Here is a 19,301-nt window from a genome sequence, read left to right on the forward strand (position 1 = left end):
TTCACACGCATGCAAGCACACAAATTGCAGAGTATAAACTCAGTGGAAAGTAGGTATTGCATTCTTTATGAAACCAAACCCAGTGCTTGTATTATGAAAAATTGGCATAATGTATATTTGGCAATAGCTAAAAACGTACTTTAGTTCAGAAATACCAACAGCTATTTTTTCTTCTTTTGGCAGAGAACTCTCCAAATTTAAAACCTATGTAAATCCAACAGAACTGAGAAGATCTTCCATTAATATCCTGCTTTCTTTGTTGCCTCTCCCTCATCACTTTGGAACAGTCAAATCTGAGGTAATGTTAAAAAAGTTTTTTATATTCTATGTTCTGTTTTGTGTGCTAATTCAAGTCAAATTATATTTTGAAAATGGAACAGGAGTTTTTAAAAACATTTTTCAGATTCTTATAAGTGACTCAACAGAGTTGATTTGTTGTGATATTATTCCTTCTATCAGTCAGCCAGCATTCCTTGGCCTACCATTTCAAGTAGTGATAGACTCATGACATCTGATAACATATGGTGTGCGTGTTAGTGAGAGACATAGCAGAGTGGCTAATAATAGTCAGACTGAAAGCCTTGCTTGTTAGACTGATCTTCTCTTTGTCCACTGTAGCAGTTTCCACATGGGCATAGTGTAACCACAACAGTCAATGTGAAGTATTATTTCTTTTTTCCATAGGTGGTCCTGGAAGGAAAGTTTAGTAATGATGACAGCTCTTCTTATGATAAACCAATAACTTTTTTGTCCCTGAAGCTCAGACTTGTGAATATACTTATAGGTGCCTTGCAAACGGAAACGGACCCTAACAACACTCAGATGATATTAGGTTTGTATTCATATATTTTTTTGTAAGTGAAAACCCAGATTCTGTTGACCCCAGGCATGCTAAGGAGACAGGGGTCAATGATGGGAACCTAAGCCTAATAAAACTCTGCTTATTCTGATTCAGAGGCAGAATTTATTTGCTTTTATATGTGAAAAAATTTAGGTCATTTTTGCTTAGTTTTATTTGTATTCTTTGTTTTCTTCTTTTGCTTTTGCCTGTCCTCTCTCCTCCTCTTCCCCTTTCTCTTTCCTCTCTCTTCCTTTTACCCCTCCCCTTTCTCTTTTCTCCTTCCTTCCTTCTTCCTCTTTCTGTTCCTCCTGCCCATTATGTATATGTGGAAATATATTGATGTGGGTATAATTCTGGAAGCTATGTCAGAACCCTGCCAAGAGGAAAGTGAGGGGTAGCTGTTGCTGTGCTTCATCCCTTTTCCTTATTGTTTCCTACTAGCTTCCTAATCGTACTGATTATCTCTCTTAAATGACACTTCATCATTATAGCCACTGCCATATTTTAAGCCTTCATTACTTCTCAACTTGATTACTGCAGCTGTTTCTTACTGTACTTTCTGGCCTTTCATCAAAGCCAAGGGCATGGTCCAATGTATAGGTGCTCGGGGGGATATACTAAAGAAGTGAATGGCATGGCTTTTATCCTTGAGCAAGTCTCATTGCATAGATTGGATTATCCTCACAAAGTAGTCAGATAATAGCAGAAGGCAATGCTGATTGCATGTCGTGTTGCGTGTTGAGAAAGAGCAAGGAAAACCTCATAGGGAGAAGTGGAAATTAAATCGGATCTTATAGTGCAGAATTTAAATAGGCAAAAATGAAGTTAGGATTTCATTCCAGGAAGGAAATGACAGTTAAAGAATTGGTGATGACAGTAGTAGTTGGAATGGGTGCTCAGAAAGTATAGTATGTTACGCAGTGAGAAGGTGGAATAGATAGAGAAGAGTAAAGTAAATCCTTTCATTATGGAAAAGAGTTGAACAGATTAATTCTCAATACGAGAGCATCTCTAAGTTGTAATGTTTTAAGTTATTCAAGTAACATCATTTGAAATCAGGTAATTTCTACAGTTGATAATTTAATTTTGCTTTACCCTTGTTCTGAAGAGCCCCCTTGTACATTTCAAGGAAGAGTCTATTGTTATTCTTGCCATGGATTGGTAAAGCTGTGTCTGTCCTGTCTTTATCCACTATCGACAACAGTACACCCCCACTGGGATGAGAAGCAATGTGCTAGGTTCACCATCTTGTTTCTGTACTAGCCTTTCTAAGGCTGTTAGTTCCTTGACAATAAATACAGGCAACTTGCCTTCAGAAAATGCAGCCATGGACAAGCCCTGAGCCACGTGGCTTTAATCATTTTAAAAAGCAGTTGGTCAGAAAGATAGTTGTGATTTTTATTTTGTTATTTTTAAAAACAGTATTTGGTTTTTAAAGTATTCTGTGATATTTTTCTTAGTTTGTATTACCCTTAAAATTGAGATGTTATCGATCTTTCACACCAATTTAAAAATACCTGATAATGCTAATGTTTTATATAAAGAAAAGTTTGACCTTCAAATTTATGTAGAAAAATGCGGTTTTAAAACTTTGGGGGCAGATTAGAATTAGGGGAATTTCTAAAGGATATCTTTTCTGACCAGTCAATAGAGTTATAAGTAATTATATGAAAATTTTAGGAATTCTCAGCTAAAATCATATTATTATCTTTGTTAATTATTATTTTAGCCATTTTAGTATTCTTGTCATATATTTAAATAAAATATATTTTTTTCTGCTATAGGGGCAATGTTAAATATTGTTCAAGATTCAGCACTTTTAGAAGCCATTGGTTGCCAAATGGAGATGGTAAGAAGCATACCACATGTAATCTGTCAGAGAATATCGACTTCTGATTTTATGTAAATTGTATTCCAAAGTGTCTGTCCTTATGGTTTTTAAAGGCATTCGTTTGTAAATTCAGCTAATTGATTCAAAAGGATCCTATTTTAAAATATATATTTTGAGGCTTCTTACCTTTCAGTGCCTCATCAGCTATACATCAGGTCTGTGAGAGATTCTGCTTGAGAGAAATTCCAGCTAAACACAGTCTTTATTCCTGGACAACTGGCTTGAATAATGTAGGAAAAGCCTTCTACTCCGTAATTTCTTCCATCTCTAGTAGATCTTGTGCTGGCTGTTAGCAAAGATCTAGTTTGCTCTTTTCCATCTCATCAGCTCGTTCTAGGCCCTTTAGACCAAACTTTGAAGGGCCCCAAAGCACCAGTGATTCTAAACGAAAAAAGCTTCCCCGAGACTCCCAGTGCCCCCGCTTCTGTCTTCAAGATATGTGATCCTTGGAGTAGAGGCTGGGAAGTGGGGAAGTTATTGGAGTATACTGGAGTGAGTTGAGTGGATCAAATATTATAAAGGAAATTATATTCATGTCCCAGTAGGTGGCTAATAATAATTAACTGCAGTTATCTGGATATAATGAATTGCGTATTTATGGGCGGGGAGGTGGAAACGAGGGAAATCTTTAACAATTAACCTTTTTTAGCTCTTATACATATAGGAGTGAATATTTATACTAACCATAGTATTGTATTGCTTGTGTTTTATAATATAACTACATTTGAGAGTTACTGTTTACTTGTGTTTGATTTTTTTAAGCTTTTTTTATTCCTGTTCTGAAGTTTTGCTTAGGACGCATTAGAGTATTACTTTAAGGACTCAGAGTCATTAGCTAGTGAAGTCTAGTGAAAATGGAAAACCATCTGGGGCTGGTCTTTAATAAGCAGCAGCAAAGAAGATCCCAGAATGGGCACTTGTAATCATCAGACCCTTCAGTTTTTATCTGTGTACCAGATAGTGCTGTTTAGTTGGCACATTCTGTTTTATCAATATGGCTTTTAATGGTTGACCTCTAGCTATACTTGTAAACTATGGCTGTAGTCCTCAAACATTTGATTCATTTTTATTTGACTAGGGTGGTGGAGAAAATAACCTGAAGAGTCATAGTCGCACTAACAGTGGTATTAGTTCAGCAAGTGGTGGAAGCACAGAGCCCACAACTCCCGATAGTGAAAGACCTGCTCAAGCTCTCCTAAGAGATTATGGTAAGCCATACTTGCTTTTTTGAAATCCAAAATTTATAGAAGAACTTTTAATGCCCAGAGATATAAAACAAACAAGCAAAATGTTGTTAACACAATTTTAATATTCATGATTTTTTAATGTGTTTAAGTATAATAGGCTATTAGTCTAAAAGATAAAGAAAACAAATCTTGTGAATTTAGCTCTACAACTTTTTAGTATAGGTTCTGGGTAGTTTTAGATTTTATAATGATTAAAATGAGTGGTCAGGAAACATTTCTGGATTCTGTGCCAGATGCTGGTAACATAGACTCAAATAGAATGTGGGCTCTGCCTCAGAATCTAATGGCAGAGTCAGCCGGTACATCAATTACTGCAGTGTGGTAAAGATGGATGATAGGATATGCATGAGATAGGAACCCAGAAGGGACTCTCTGTGTTTAAAACCTGTTTACCATACTATATCTGGTTAAATTTTTTATTCACAAATTTTAAGTAAGAGTAAGGAAATATTTGTCAGTAGAATACCCTATTCAATAATGTCCTTTACCCTAAGCAATTACTTTATGGGTTCTGTCAGATTGTGGGCACCTTTATGTTTTTGTACACAAGTACTAATAATGTATTAAATCTGTGAGTGTTAATCCAACTATATTGGAATGAAGTCTAGATCCTTAGATGTAAGTTTGATTTTTTAATCATCTGGGGAATTCCTGAGCCTAGGAGTTTTAAGTTTGCTTTAAAGTATCCTTGAGCATGTAAGATATACAAGGTCATATGCGGATATTCAGCGCATTTATAAAGAAGTTATTTAAATTGTTATCTTACTCATTATGCATGGATTTAAGTATACTGTAGGTGGAAGTTTATTTTTCATGCTTTCTAAAGCATGAAACCAAAGAAATTTTTGCATTATTGTATGTGTTCTAATATAAGTGTTTGAAGTGATTATTGTTTGTTTCAGCATTCTGAACTGGTGTTAGTTCTGCTTGTAATGTCATAAAATAATTTTTACTAAGAAATCCAGATTTGTGTTAGTGTTGCATGAATGTCTCTCTTTAATGATCATTCCTTTTTCTGTTGTCACTGCCCTCTTTCTGATAGGATCGACAGGTATAATGTCCCTAAAGCTTCCTTTATGAATTTAATTTGTCCTAATTTATTATTAGCTAAGCAGTTATTACTTTCAAATGTAGATTTGGAGGCCAAATAAAAACACAATGACTTGATTATTTAATTTTTTTTAGAAATAATTAAAGTAGTCTTGGAGAGTTAAATGTTAAAATGTGTTTAAAAAAGCAATGCATGTGACTTTTGATGGTTTAAACCCTGAAGATAGTTCCAACAAATGCTTTAGGATAATTCTCAGCATCTGAGGAGATTCTAAGATTTGAATTTTTTTCTCCACATAAAATTCCAAGGAAATAATTGATAGCCTTTTTTTTTTTTTTTGGCAATTTACATTCTTATGAGAAATGTAGTGAAATTGCCAAATCTCGGTGGATATCTATATAAAGGTACCTGAGCTGGGAACTAGAAGCTGCTCTGGTCCAGTGTGTATGCCCTGTGCCCTGTGGTTCAGTCAGGTTTGACACTCAAGCCGGTGGGGCGGGGAGCATAGCACTGTGTGGGTGCCCGTCGTGCTCACTGTGGCTGCTGTGGTCTGTGCCTGGTGGAATGCTGTGCTTCTCGTTACTAACGCTTAGTTGTTTTCCCTCCCTGCGGGATGTGGCATTGGGGTTATATCCTAGCTCTTAATACAGATTCGGCTGCTGGGCTCCTGATTCGCAGCATTCATCTCGTCACCCAAAGACTCAACTCCCAGTGGCGGCAAGACATGAGCATATCACTGGCAGCTCTAGAGCTTCTGTCTGGCCTGGCAAAGGTGAGAAGGACAGTCCTTTAATTTTAGCCTAGTAGGCTTGAACCATGGCTCTTTTTTTTGTGTCTCCCTACAACCTCTTGGTTTGGGTATTGCAGTATTGCTTATACTCAAACATAGTTTATAGTCATAGTGTGCAAAAGAGAGCCTCCAAGCGAGATTTTTACAAAATTAACTTCACTTTTTTTGATTTTGTATTTGCTTATAATAATCTTAAGTTTTCAGCATGACATTTTGTGCCATTATAGGATCATCTCATTTTAACAAATACAGATTTGGTAAAGGAAGAAAAGGGGCTCTTTTTATAAAAAGTGATTATCCTAAAATATGCTATTTGGGACTATCTGTGACTCTTCCATCTTCCATTATCAGAGATAGGTGAAAATTGGGTGTACTTTCACATTTTTTTCACAGCTCTTATTCAGTTTTGTGGCACCTTGGAGCTGGGTGGTCATTTCCATTTCTCTAAGTATTTTTTATTTTTATTGAGGTGAAATTCACATAACATAAAATTATACATATTTCATTTCATTTGATCTTCATAATACCAGATGTTACACACAAGATAATCCTGCCTGTTTTACATATAAGAAAACACTTTGATGTTAGTGAGGATGTGGAGAAACTTGAACCCCCATACATCACTGGTGGGAACATAAAGTGATTTTGTCACTGCAGAAAAGCAGTTTGCAGCTGAACAGAACTTTGTAGTCTATGGAGCATCACCATGGGATTGGTTTAGGGGGCTTGAAATGTGCACATGTTTCATTGCCAGCTATTTTTTTGATCTCTGGCAATGATGAGTAGGTGTACACCAGGCGTTTAGGTTTTAGGGCATGAAAAAGTATGCTAAAATGAAATACTGTTTTAGGGCTTGAAAAATGCCCTCTATCTTTATATATTCTGAAATACTCTGTTTTCTATATAAATAATATTTTAAAAAGTAAGGCTTCCTGTCACATTCTCGGAAAGGCCAGGCCTCAGTGCAGATGCTTTGAAATTGGCATGATGCTTCCTGGCTAACTATGTTCCCATACGAATATGCTCAGGTGAAGGTGATGGTTGATTCAGGAGACCGGAAGCGAGCCATCAGTTCTGTGTGTAGCTACATTGTGTACCAGTGTAGTCGGCCAGCTCCTCTTCACTCGCGGGATCTGCACTCCATGATAGTAGCAGCTTTTCAGTGTCTCTGTGTCTGGCTGACAGAGCATCCGGATATGCTGGATGAAAAGGTTAGTTTACTAGATCTTAAAACAGCAAATAGAAACAAAATGTAGGTTGGGAAAATATCTTTTAAAAGAGAATATCTAAATTTAAGTACAATGTTGCATACTTTAAACTGATTATATTTGTTGTATTTCAGTAGAACACTTGTCCTTTTGAGCACAACTCAGAAGCTATCATCATGCTTATATTTGGTTGCAAATTAACCCATAGAGAAGTTCTTTTGAAAGATGGAGCCTTGACTGATTTCTCTGAACTATCAAGAATGTTCTTTCTTGAAAGGATGGTAGCTTTGAGATAGCCAGTAGGCACTTCAATAACCAAGAAGGGTACTTGATAGCTAGACTACAAACGTAGAGCACAGCGTATCCATAAAGGTTGCTTGTATCTAAAAATTTCATTTTTTGCATGTTTATCTGCTTTCATGGAGGCACAGGTATCTAGGTTACTTTCCCTGCCATTGTTCTATGTAATTCTTTTTTTATGGCTAGGCAGGCGGTTATAATGAACTCACAGTGTAACTTAGAGATACCAGGCTTATTGAATATTTGTTGAGAACTTTATATAGTTTTAAAAATAATTCTGTTGATTAAATCTTAGTCATTTTCATTATAACTTCTAAAGTTATATCAGAAATTGCTTAAAAATGTCAATAATTGAGCTTCTCTTTGGATAATGTAACATGTTTTAAACCTTCCAGGTTTAATGGATTATTGTTATACTTTGGGATTTCATGATTTTTAGTCCATGGTAATTTTATAAAAACTATGACTAATAAAATTTAATTTATCGTTACTTATTATCTAACTTGGAACACTCAAATTTATTTCTTTAAGGAGAAATTGGGGGAGGGGGAGTTTATTGTATTATTATATTATTATAATTTATACCTATGAAGAAAATGAGAAAGAAACTAGAACCCCACCACCAAAACACAACCATGATTAACATTTGATGTTTCCTTGTCTTCTTTTAAGACAGGTGTATTATAAAAACTGATTTGCCTTTCCTGTTTCTAGGACTGTCTTAAGGAAGTACTGGAGATTGTGGAACTGGGTATTTCAGGAAGTAAATCCAAGAGCAGTGAGCAAGAGGTCAAGTACAAAGGAGATAAGGAGCCAAACCCCGCATCTATGAGGGTAAAGGATGCTGCTGAAGCCACCCTGACATGGTATGAAAGTGACTGCACAGGGATTCTACCTGGACATTAGATGGGGTTAGCTGTGATTCTTGGTTAATTTCCTCCCCAGTTTTTCAGCATTAAGTGACACAACCCCTTTAAGATACTTTTCCTTCAGAAATAAAATGGAAAAGAAAATATCTTATTTTGGGGGCCAAAAGAAACCAGAAATTTGGGGCCGAGAGTTTGGCTCCTGATTTTTCTGTGCTAATTGATGTTCATTCAAGTCATATCTTGTTAGAACTAGAAAAGGATCTTTCACAGCCTTATTCTACCCCCTGACTTGATGGCAGAGTCCAGAGATAGAATCTGTCTGTGATCACGTTATCAGGTCTCTTGCCTTCTAGCTCAGTGATCTGTATTCTCTGCTTCATCATTTATATTATACATTATAGATTCATTCAGCCAAGATTTATGAACTCCTTATGAACTAATAATAGGATCACAAAGATAAATCAAATTCAGTCACTACCCTTAAAGAGCTTCTTATCCACTAAGGAAGATAAGATATGAGCATAAGTAGCTGTAATACTAGATAGAAAATAAATGCTGCAAGAGAAAGAGGTACAAATAAAATGCTGGGCAGTTGGAAGGCAGAAATTAATACTTCCAGTTAAAGGGAATCAAAGTAAGATTCCTAGGGAAAATGACACGACCTAATTTTTAGAGGATAGGTAAAGTTTGAACTATACGCCAGACTTCAGGTTGGTTAAGCCAGTGAAGGAACAGAGATAGGTCGGTACCTTAAAGAATAGCAGTGAGTTTGTGCCTGGCTGGTAAGTGATGACAGTAAGAGGGAAGGCAGGCAGATTAGGCACGTTTATGAACTGCAGGGAAGAGGTAAGTGGAGAAGATCAGGTATCGTCAGTACAGATGGAAAGATGGGGCATATCTCAGGGTAAATGTGGATGAAGACCCAGAAAAATGTAAAAGGAAGGAAGACTGTCAGGAGGAATTCTGGGTTGGCTTATCTTGGTCTTCTTCGTGAAGTGGTAGGCAGCACAGCTTGAAGATTTGTACTTAAATCAGCCCTTACCAAGATCTCAGAATCTTTTATGAGTTCAGTGGTCTATTGTTAACTGGGAAAATGCACAATAAAGTTGGATTTATTTCTGTTTCTCATGGGTTTAGGTCACTCAGTTTTAGAAGTGTGCTAGCTTTAGTTTAGTCCTACTCACTATGCTACTGGTGGGTTCTTAGTGACTTTTTTGTGGAGGTTTGGCTAATAGCTAGAAAATCAGAAAAATGTGAATAGGTACTAGAAATAAAAGTTCAAAGAGAAAACTACATGTGGGCTGAAGTAGATTTAAAAGTATTATAAAAGAACTAAGACTTGATGTGTACTTTGAAGAGTAAGGAGGATATGGAGAGAAAGAGGAAGGACAGTTCTCATTGGGAACTCTGCCTTGTACAAAAATAAGTTTGCTTCATCCTAGCCTGGGCAGGACATTCCTATGAGCGTGTGACTGGCAGTGAGGATTGGTTATATGTGCACAATGAGTAGAGAACCCTGGGGTCCTTCCTGGCCAGTAGTTAATGGAGGCGGCTCATCTGCATTACTCCTGCTGGTAACTTTACCAATGGTATCTCCAGTTTCCAGTCTTGAAGGGTACCCTGAATAGTGCTGTTGTCATGGAACATGTCCAAAACATGTCCAAAATTAAATTTCTCTTCCCTCACAATTACAGCTTTATGTCAATATCACTTCCTTTTCCAGTTATGTAGACACAAAACTTTAGCTTTTTTTATTTATCTCTGATTTATCTGTCATTTCTCAAGTCAAGCCAGTGTCTGAGTCCAATAGGCTTTACTTTTGAAAGTGTTTCTTCCATCTTCTCTAACCTCAGATAGCACCTTCGTCCAGGCCTTTCTTACTTCTTGCCTGCTTTCCCTGATTTTCAGTCTCTTACCCTTCCTGTTCATCTTGCGTTCTATTGCCAAACTCATCAGTCTTAGCCACTATTTTTGTTCTGCCCTGTAAGTGATTAAAAACTGAATAGATCTCTGTTTGCTGCCATGTTGTATGAACTCCGTGGTCTAGTTTTAAAGGACCTCCTTATTCTGTTTCCACGCAAACCGTCTGATTTTTCTCAGTACATCCCTTCTGTCATAGTTGGGCCTGGCAGGCCAGTTGTGGCTGTAAACTGTGCATACTCATAGTGTCTGTATACCTCTCCTGGGTTTTAGGACTTCTCTCTTCTCTCAGCCACATCCTCCATTGTTTAGTGCTCACATTAGATCTTGCTAACTCCATAGGACCTTCTTTGGTTATTCTGCTGCATAATGACTCTTTTCTGTACTTCATTGCTCATTCAGTCTGACCTCTACTGTACAGCATGGAGTTCTATGTTGTCATGATTGGACCTTGTTATGTTTGCTGCATGCTAGTGTTGTCCCCCCAACCTGGGCAGAGGTCATGTTTCGTCTTCACACCCGTCAACGGTGCTGAGCACACAGTAGACAATTACATGCAGATTGGCTGGTTGGGTTTTTTTCTCCTTGGTGTATTAATATAAATTTAGAATTAAATCTCTTGGAAGTCATTTTATCAGCCCTTCTGCTTAAGTCACCTTTAAGACATATTTAGCAAGTTATTTAGTCTCTAACCCCCAAGGTTACCCATTTCATTTTAATTGTTAAAAACCTGACATTTACATTGAGCTGAAATCTCTGCCACTTTAGCTTACAGTCGTTGGTTCTGATTCAAACTTTTGATAGTGAAATCCTTTTTTCCAAGCAGTAGCAGTGTCTGAAGACAATGCTTGTTCTCTCTGGTTCATTTTTGCCAGTACTTTCAGCTATTTTTCATATGACAGGGGTTCAAGTACCTTTGTCATACTGGTCATTCTCTTCTCAATGGTGTAGGTTTGGCTTTGTACCTCTTAAAGGTCATTTACTGAATATAATATTGCTAGATGTGGTCTGGTGCCCTTTAAACTCTGTAAATGGTATATTTTCATTAAATATACTCAGACTGCATTGGTTTTTTGAGAACCGGTGATTTGTATTAAATCAATTAAAATCTTTGAGTCTTTTCCCACACATTTAGCTTTTATCTCTCTTTCTGTACTTAATTGTTTAAAAGTATATGGATGTAATGTACAGAACTTTACATTTACACCCGAAGTGTTTTTCATGTAAGATTTACTTTTTTATTTTTAGTCTTTTAAGATTCTTTTGGATCCCAAATTTTACTCTGATGTATTAACTCTGCAGATTAATTTTGGTCAGCTGCAGATTTAGTGAGACTACCCTGTGTGTCCTAATCAGAGACACTGATAAAAGTATTGAATGGAGGTAGATTTACAAAGCACATCATAAGAGATTTCCCTTCAGGTTCTAGAGATTTTAAAATCTTGTCTATGGGTTTATCATAATACGCTGTCAAATACTTGCATGTCTTGATTTCAGAGATATTTCTCTGCCTTTCCAGTCTAGTCACTATCAGGAAGAGAAAATGTGGTTAGGCTGGTGTGATTTGATTTTAATGACCTATTCCCTTGTGAGCAAACTGTTTGGTAATGTCTTAGAATCTTGCATAGAAAATAGCAAGCTCACATGGTCCATATGCTTTGTGACATCCATCTCTGTTCCGTTTTAGGAAACCAAAAACACATTTTCCCATTAATGATCTTCTGGTATTTCACCTATTTTCCAAAAATCCTTCGGCCTGACTCATCATCAGATTCTCCTGGGCCTTGAATTCTTTGATAGTCCTCCTCTTAGGAGGAGAGAAAATAGAAGGAAAGTATCTGTTGAGCAATATTGCCTTTCAGTATCAGAGATATTCAGCTTCAAGCATTAGAATGAAAGAGAAAGAGGCCACTTAAGCTGAAGATTGAGGTGATAAAAGTGGTATTGGGGAATATGTTTTTCAAATGAGTTGCATTGAAGGGTTAGGTGATATTAGGACCACAATATAAAATCTTTATGTTTTCATTACAAGATACTTTCTCTCTGTACTTCAGTTCCTTCATAATGAGAATAATAAAAAGTAACTATCTCATAAGGTTGTTACGATAACTAAATAAAATAATATGTGTAAAGTGCTTAGACCAGTGTCTGGCACATGGTAAGTGCTGTATGTAAGTTATTCATTGAATGTATGCAGAAATCTCTATGGATATAAATATTTCTAATTTAAGACTTGATCACTTGAATTTCAGCTTTCAAAGCATATTTTCCTCATATAGTCTCATTTAATAATTACAACAGTTTTGTAAAGTATAACTATTAGAGCATCAAGTTCCTAATCGGAAAAATGAGGATAATATCTATTCATGGCCACATAGTGAGAAGGCAGCAGGCCCTGGTTTCTGGTCTCTTAATGATCACTTATCTCTTCTGAGCCTGAGTTTCCTCATCTGAAAAATTGAGGGGTTTTGGCTGATCTTCGGGTTCTTTTCTAGGTCTAGAATGCTTTAGCACAATCCTGAAAGCTGCAGCACAAAGAAAATTTTAATATGTCTGTAGGAGCTTCATGATTTGGAAATGTGGTTAGTTAGGTTCCCTGGGTAGCAGCTCTGAAAGAGAAATTAACTTGCAAGAAATTTATTGGAAAGTGCTCTCACCATTAACCCTACAGGTCAGTGAAGGAAACAGGATTAAGCAGAGGGAAGAACTAAACTATAATGCAATTACAACGAAGAGCTCTGGAGCTGGGTTGGCCCTTCAGCATTCTCTCAAGTTAGGGCAAGGGGACTGGGACGTCATACCCTTGCATCATTCATTCATTGCATGTGGGCTGTCCCAGGAGGAATCTGTGATCTTAGGTGAGGTTCTCATTGGTTGAGGGCAGGTCCTGAAGAGGGACTTAGCTGAAAGCTGTGGCCACCGTCTCCCTGCATCTGGGAGAAAGGATCTTTCAATCTTGGAGGAGGAAATCTAGATAGCACACCACAACATCCACCGCAGGGAATAAATTTGACCTACAAAGAGGAAGCATGGCTGTGGTCAATTAAAATCAAAAGAGCAGAAGGACACATTGATGCATGAGGTAAACTTACATTTTGCTTTGGGAATTAATTGTTATCTTTTGTATTCTCCATAGTATTATGCAGTTGCTTGGTGCATTTCCTTCACCCAGTGGTCCCGCCTCTCCTTGTAGTCTGGTGAATGAGACCACTTTGATTAAATACTCCAGGCTGCCAACCATAAACAGGCATAGCTTCCGGTACTTTGTCTTGGATAACAGTGTCATCCTGGCAATGCTGGAGCAACCTCTTGGAAATGAACAGAGTAAGTTTCAGCACTTTGGGTTTTCTCTATTGCTAAGTCAACATGTTCATCAGTACTAGCAAGCTGTTTCCAAGATGAGGGAAGTAATTATGCATTTGTCAAAAAGACGTCTAGCTGTGGGATAATAGCAACTGAAAAACGGAAGGTCAGAAAATGGAATATATGTTACATAGACTCTTTTAGAGGCTCTTAATGTGTGTCTGAAATATCAGAAAAGAGCTCTGTGGTTTTATAAAATTTTTATTTTAGTGGACTATTTTCTGTTGTTTACTGTGTATAAAAATTATTTTTCTCTTTCTTCTTGAACTTTGGATCCTGCCCCTCACTCCACATTGTTCTATTTCCGTTATTGGTGTTGCCCAAACAGCTGGAAATTTGAGGAGTTATCTTTGCCTTGCCTGTTCCTTTGTGTTATTCCCTTATACAATCAATTTTAAAATTACCACTTCTTGAATCTTTCCTTTCCTCTGTAACCCTCTCCACATATCCACGTGCACGGCCTTTTAATTTCTTACCCAGATTATTGCCATTGCTTCCTATCTGGTCTGATCTCCCCACCTTCCAATCCAAAATTTGTTACCCTTACCTCCATCCTACATGTTGCTGTCATCATATTCATTCTCAAATACAGATCTGACCATGTCAGTGCCCTGTTGAAAACTCTTCAGTGATTTTCCATTTACACAACATTCCCTGTTTTCCTCTTCTCCTGTCCCCAAATAGAAACCTTTTCAAAGTATGTGATTACCACTGTTACCCAGACTACTCAAAGTTTGTACTTTTTCTGATGGTAATTGGAATCAGCCAGTATGCAAAGGAAGGAAAATGAAGGTTACAGAATCTGTTGGCCTACAGGGACCCAGGGAATCACCTTGTGTACAATTCCCTCATTAACAGGTGAAGAAACTGAGGCTCAGAGAGGGTATGTGACTTATCCAGGGTTACTTGAGAAGTATATGGTATGACTAGGACTAGAATCCAAATTTTCTGAACCCTTATACTGTCCCTTTTTGTTTTTGTTGCTCCACAGTGATAGGGTTTTCTCAGTAATTTAAGACTTGCCTTCTTACCTTTGCAAAGGTGAACAGTGTCTTACAGTCCCATGGAAATTTTGTTGAATATATGAGTAGGATCTCATAAGTCTATAAAAATGAAGGCAAGATGTTTCCCTATAGTTCAGGAGTAAATTAATACCATCACAGGTTTCCGTATTGATGTGGTAAGATACAGTGACATTAGTATAAAATAGATGGGGCCTCTAATTATTGCCCAACTCCAGAAGTGCTGGTCCCAAATCTTTCCTGTGGGCACCTTTCTTCTCTACCCCAGACCTGGGGATTGCTTGACTATTTTCCCTGACCTTTGCCCATTATTTTGATTCCTCCTGTCTTCTGCTCCCAAGCCACCTGCTGAGGAGTCTGTAAAATCCCAGTATTCCCTCTGGTTTTCCTAGCTTGAGTGGTGTCAGCCCTTTTCCTGATTTTCTAAAACTCCCCTACTCTCATCTCTAGTAATTTGATTTCATTGGAAGTCTACCAAAAATATAAACAGTTAAGATTTTATAGATTTAAAGGACATTTTAATAGTTCATTGTAATAGTTAGAAGAAATGAGAGAGAGAAACTTGAACAAGTTTGACTTTCTCACCAGAGACAAAAGGAGGGAATAAGAAAGAAGGTCTGGGTCACTCAGGAAGTCCATCCTGAGTTCTTTAACCCCCTTTTCCTGCCCTGAAGTTCTACTGGGATGGAACAGTGCCTGCCTTCCTTTGGTGTACAGTGATAAGCAAAGGCATGGGTGAACATAGCATTAGCACTGCAAGTCCCAGATTGTCTTCTTGCACGTAGGTCATTCCCAGTACAGGGAGTTAAGAGTGTTGGCTAGGACAAGGCTTCCCAAACATGTGTATGTGTAGAATTGGAGATATGTGAGATGATGTTAATTGATGTGTTGGTTTTATGTATTTATGTATTTTATGTATTTTTAAATGTGTTTAAAAATATATATAATTAGCACACCAAAATTATAGTTTACCATTTAAAATAAATTTTAGTTTAAAAAAAGGAAAGAAAGTGTTTGACATAAAGTAAGAAACTACTATTTATAGTATGGCAGAAACCACAAAGGTGGTACACAGAGGATGAAAGTTTGGGAAATGCTGTGGTAGGGCTTTAATATTAGAATCTCTGCAGTTGATAACAGATATATTTTAAGTGGTTCTCCTGAATAAAAATTTTTACACCATTTTATTCCAGATGATTTTTTTCCCTCTGTCACTGTGCTGGTTCGAGGAATGTCTGGAAGACTTGCTTGGGCACAACAGCTTTGCCTTTTACCCAGAGGAGCAAAAGCAAATCAGAAGGTATCCATCAGAAGTTACAGGGAAGTGACTAGGAGTGAGTGTATGGATGCATGTGCACGTACGTGTGCATGATATAATTTAAAGGTTAAAAAATTTCAACTAAAAACCACAGAAAAAAATGAATATTTTTGACCCTAGCCCACGATCTCAGTCAGGGGGTTTACATTAGAATCAAGAGCCTAGAATTTCAGATTCACTAAATTACTCTTCAGAGATATCTTCAAGGCAGGTATAGTTTCTGAAAGCTTTCTAGGTGATTCTGACATTCATTTGTGATTAAGAATTACTGTTCTGAACAACGGCCCCATTTTTTTGCATACAATGTTAAATATAAAACTCAGGTACATCAGTAGATAAAAAGAATTTGACCAGACCCTTGTTCTCTCTGGCAACAAGACTTAGTTTCAAATGATTTATTCCTGTATGATTAATAATATGCTCTATAATTTTCTTAATATACTGTATAATTTAATGAAATCTTACTTTGGGGTGGCACAATTTATTTTCTTAATAACATTTGTAATTTTGTGAATAAAAATTGCTCATGGGAGAAATTTGGAAAGTCCAGATAGTAAAGAAGAAATTTTAAATTACCTGTACCTTCACTCTCTAGCAGATAGCCAGCCACTGTTAATATTCTAGTGGATTTCCTTCTAATCATTTTTTCTTTTCTGTATACAGTGAGAAATAGAATTTGAGTCATTTTTCACTTATCACATTGTTAGCTTTTATTTATGTTACTAAAGATTCTTTTAAACATGACTTAATAAAATTTTACCAGCATTAAAGAGAGATACAGTCAGAGTATGTGTCTAAAACCATTTAATATCTTAGATATCTCTATTAGATAAGATGTGTTTATCTCCCTGTGAGGAGCACATCTCTATTTTTTTCTTGGCAGCATCATGCAGATCACATTCTGTCAGTTGTGCTATAAGCTACTAAGCATTAAAGACTAAGGAGGAAGGAGATCAAGAAAGGAATTGGAATTTGTTGCTGGTTTAATACGTGCCATATACATTTTTATTTAATCTTTACAACATCCTTGTGATGGGTTGCTTCCATTCTTCAGGTGTGAAAACGGAAGTCTCACAGCTAATGTATATTAAAGCTGGGTTTTGGAGCCGTGGAGGCCTAGATTTGATGTTCATACACTTTCAATTAAGCCATGCTAAGGTTCTAATTGAATTCCCTGTCTGGAGACGCTCGGTGGAACTTGTACTTTATTCTATGGAATGATTTGAGAGCCTGGGGAAGAAGGGGGTTTGAGCTTTTATCTCTGAAATGTCTTACGCATCGGCTTACCACTGAATATGGGAGATTCAGATCTGGGGCACTAGAGCTCAACAACCCATTTATCATCCACAGAATCTGTAATAAGTTGATGAACATTTTTTTAAAAATATAATAGAGCACACTGGTACATCGGCTGTTTACCTTTACTATTAGCAGCAAAATTTGCATACTTTTACTGAGTTCCTATATTATATAATCTAGAGAAACACAGGCATCGAAGACACCAGGGAAATACATTGTCATTACAGATGGTACCACATGTAATAAACGTAATGTTATTTGTTTTATTTTAACAGCTTTTTGTGCCTGAACCTCGTCCAGTTCCTAAAAATGATGTAGGATTTAAATATACTGTGAAACATCGACCATTTCCTGAAGAGGTGGATAAGATTCCTTTTGTGAAAGCAGATCTGAGCATTCCAGATTTGCATGAAATTGTCACTGAAGAAGTAAGATAAATAAATTATTGTCAGCTCTTGTTAAGAGAATGACTATAAACATTCTTAAGCAACTTCTGTGGTCAAGACACTGACTTTTTTTTGGTGTAATTAGAGGTGATTCATAAGATGACTTGGATCTCTGTCATCCAGGACATTATATAGTAAGACAAGTATAGATTGTGGCTGATTGAAAGGAACCAGACCTCTCAGAGAGAGTCACTGGGCTGCCTGGGCTGGTCCATGGTAGTTATCAATACGGTGATGACATAATCAGACTCTAGTGGAAGATATCTGGAGAAAGGCCAACTCAGACTATTTTGGCAATCTGGGCAGGGGAAAGGATGGAATACCTCACTAATAGTGGAAGTTTAAATATATGGAATATATTGTTGACATACATCCAAGCTGTCTTGGATTGAAGAAGGAAGGAAAAAAACCAAAGGACTTTCGATTTTGAGTGACAAAGAAGATATTGGTACCAGTTATAGAAATCTGGACATTAGAAAGAGGACAGCTGTGGAAAGACAGGAAAAAATTATTTGGTTTAAGTAATTGGTACCTTAGGTCAAGGGAGAAGAATTTTAACAAGTGGGGAACAGAGGTATGTCAGGGCATGAGAAAAAGGACGGAGGCTGCCTACACTATCACATGTTAGAGAGATCAGGGGAAGGAACACTAAGAGGCCCCTGGATTTTAGCATGAAATTGCAGCTGCCCTTTGAGACAAGGTTCAAAGGAATGTTAAAGTGGGGCCCAGAGTATAAAAGGCTGGGGAGTGAATGATAAATGAAAGGCAGCAAATATAAGCTACACTGTTACCAGTAAGAGGGGAAAGGTATAGAGGAGATAATCATGAGGAAGTACCTAGCTTAGGAAAAGCAAGGCTAGTTCCTTCTTTTTTTTTTAATTCAAGGACAGGAGGAATATGAACACACTTAGAGGTTGAAAGGAAGGAATGAGTGGAGAAAGATCTGCATCTGCTAACACTAAGATGACTAGGGAAATAAGTAACAGAGTAAGGCCCTGGAGGCAGTAGGATTGAGAGTTTATGTGATCACGTCTAGAAAAAGGGGTAAGACAAAAGAGGAGAGAGTAGGTGAAGGTTCAGAGACATTTAAGAGGTGGAAAGAAGGGAAATTGAAGGAGTTTATGTAAATTTTAATTTTAGTTCTTAGCAGTGAAATAGGGAATCAAAGATGGCTCTTAAAATTACCAGGCAGCCCAGCTGAGGTTAAGTAGCATATCTGTAGTGAAATTACTTACTCTGCTAACTTTCTTTAAAAGTCCTTGGGATCTGGAGCCATAAGTAAACAAAAATTGGTGTGGTGATCAACAGGGATGAGAATATGGAAAAATAAGGAACAACATAGTTATTTATATGCTTAGAGGGTATTAGGATGGTGGTTTAGGCTTGATTGGGAAGTAGATAAAGCCAGTAGGATGCTAATGGCCTGGGAAATTTTGGGGAGGGGTTGGATGCTTCACAGTGATGAGAAATGAAGGTGTGGGAAAGCTGCGGGAAGGGCTTATGATTGGAGAACGGAATTTTGGAATTGTAGCTCTTGAAAGTACAGCATGCCTGAGGTGCAAAGTGTGCTTGTGGATGGCCAAAGTTACAAAGGTTGAGCAGGTTGTAGAAATATAAGCCAGCTTGTTAGAAGGACCATGGCTCAGCAGAGAGGATGGAACAGTAAACTAGGATTGATCCAGGAAAGAAGTGGAGGGGTCAGGTGACAGAGTATAGTAGAATAATCCATATGGATG

The 19,301-nt window shown here is 37.3% G+C and overlaps 1 protein-coding gene across 1 annotated transcript in view; it reads left to right on the forward strand.

Moving 5' to 3' along the window:
* The window catches only part of RALGAPB (Ral GTPase activating protein non-catalytic beta subunit), a 76,711-nt gene that overhangs the window by 34,723 nt on the left and 22,687 nt on the right, over positions 1 to 19,301 (forward strand). The window contains exons 12-21 of the mRNA XM_011366631.2: positions 184 to 298; positions 685 to 832; positions 2,626 to 2,690; positions 3,811 to 3,940; positions 5,669 to 5,802; positions 6,849 to 7,031; positions 8,043 to 8,194; positions 13,254 to 13,441; positions 15,696 to 15,802; positions 17,395 to 17,550. Of these exons, the coding sequence (XP_011364933.1) occupies positions 184 to 298; positions 685 to 832; positions 2,626 to 2,690; positions 3,811 to 3,940; positions 5,669 to 5,802; positions 6,849 to 7,031; positions 8,043 to 8,194; positions 13,254 to 13,441; positions 15,696 to 15,802; positions 17,395 to 17,550 (1,378 nt within the window). The remainder of the gene's footprint in view (positions 1 to 183; positions 299 to 684; positions 833 to 2,625; positions 2,691 to 3,810; positions 3,941 to 5,668; positions 5,803 to 6,848; positions 7,032 to 8,042; positions 8,195 to 13,253; positions 13,442 to 15,695; positions 15,803 to 17,394; positions 17,551 to 19,301) is intronic.

Source organism: Pteropus vampyrus, unplaced genomic scaffold (assembly GCF_000151845.1).
Source record: "Pteropus vampyrus isolate Shadow unplaced genomic scaffold, Pvam_2.0 Scaffold125, whole genome shotgun sequence".
Taxonomy (NCBI): Eukaryota; Metazoa; Chordata; class Mammalia; order Chiroptera; family Pteropodidae; genus Pteropus; species Pteropus vampyrus.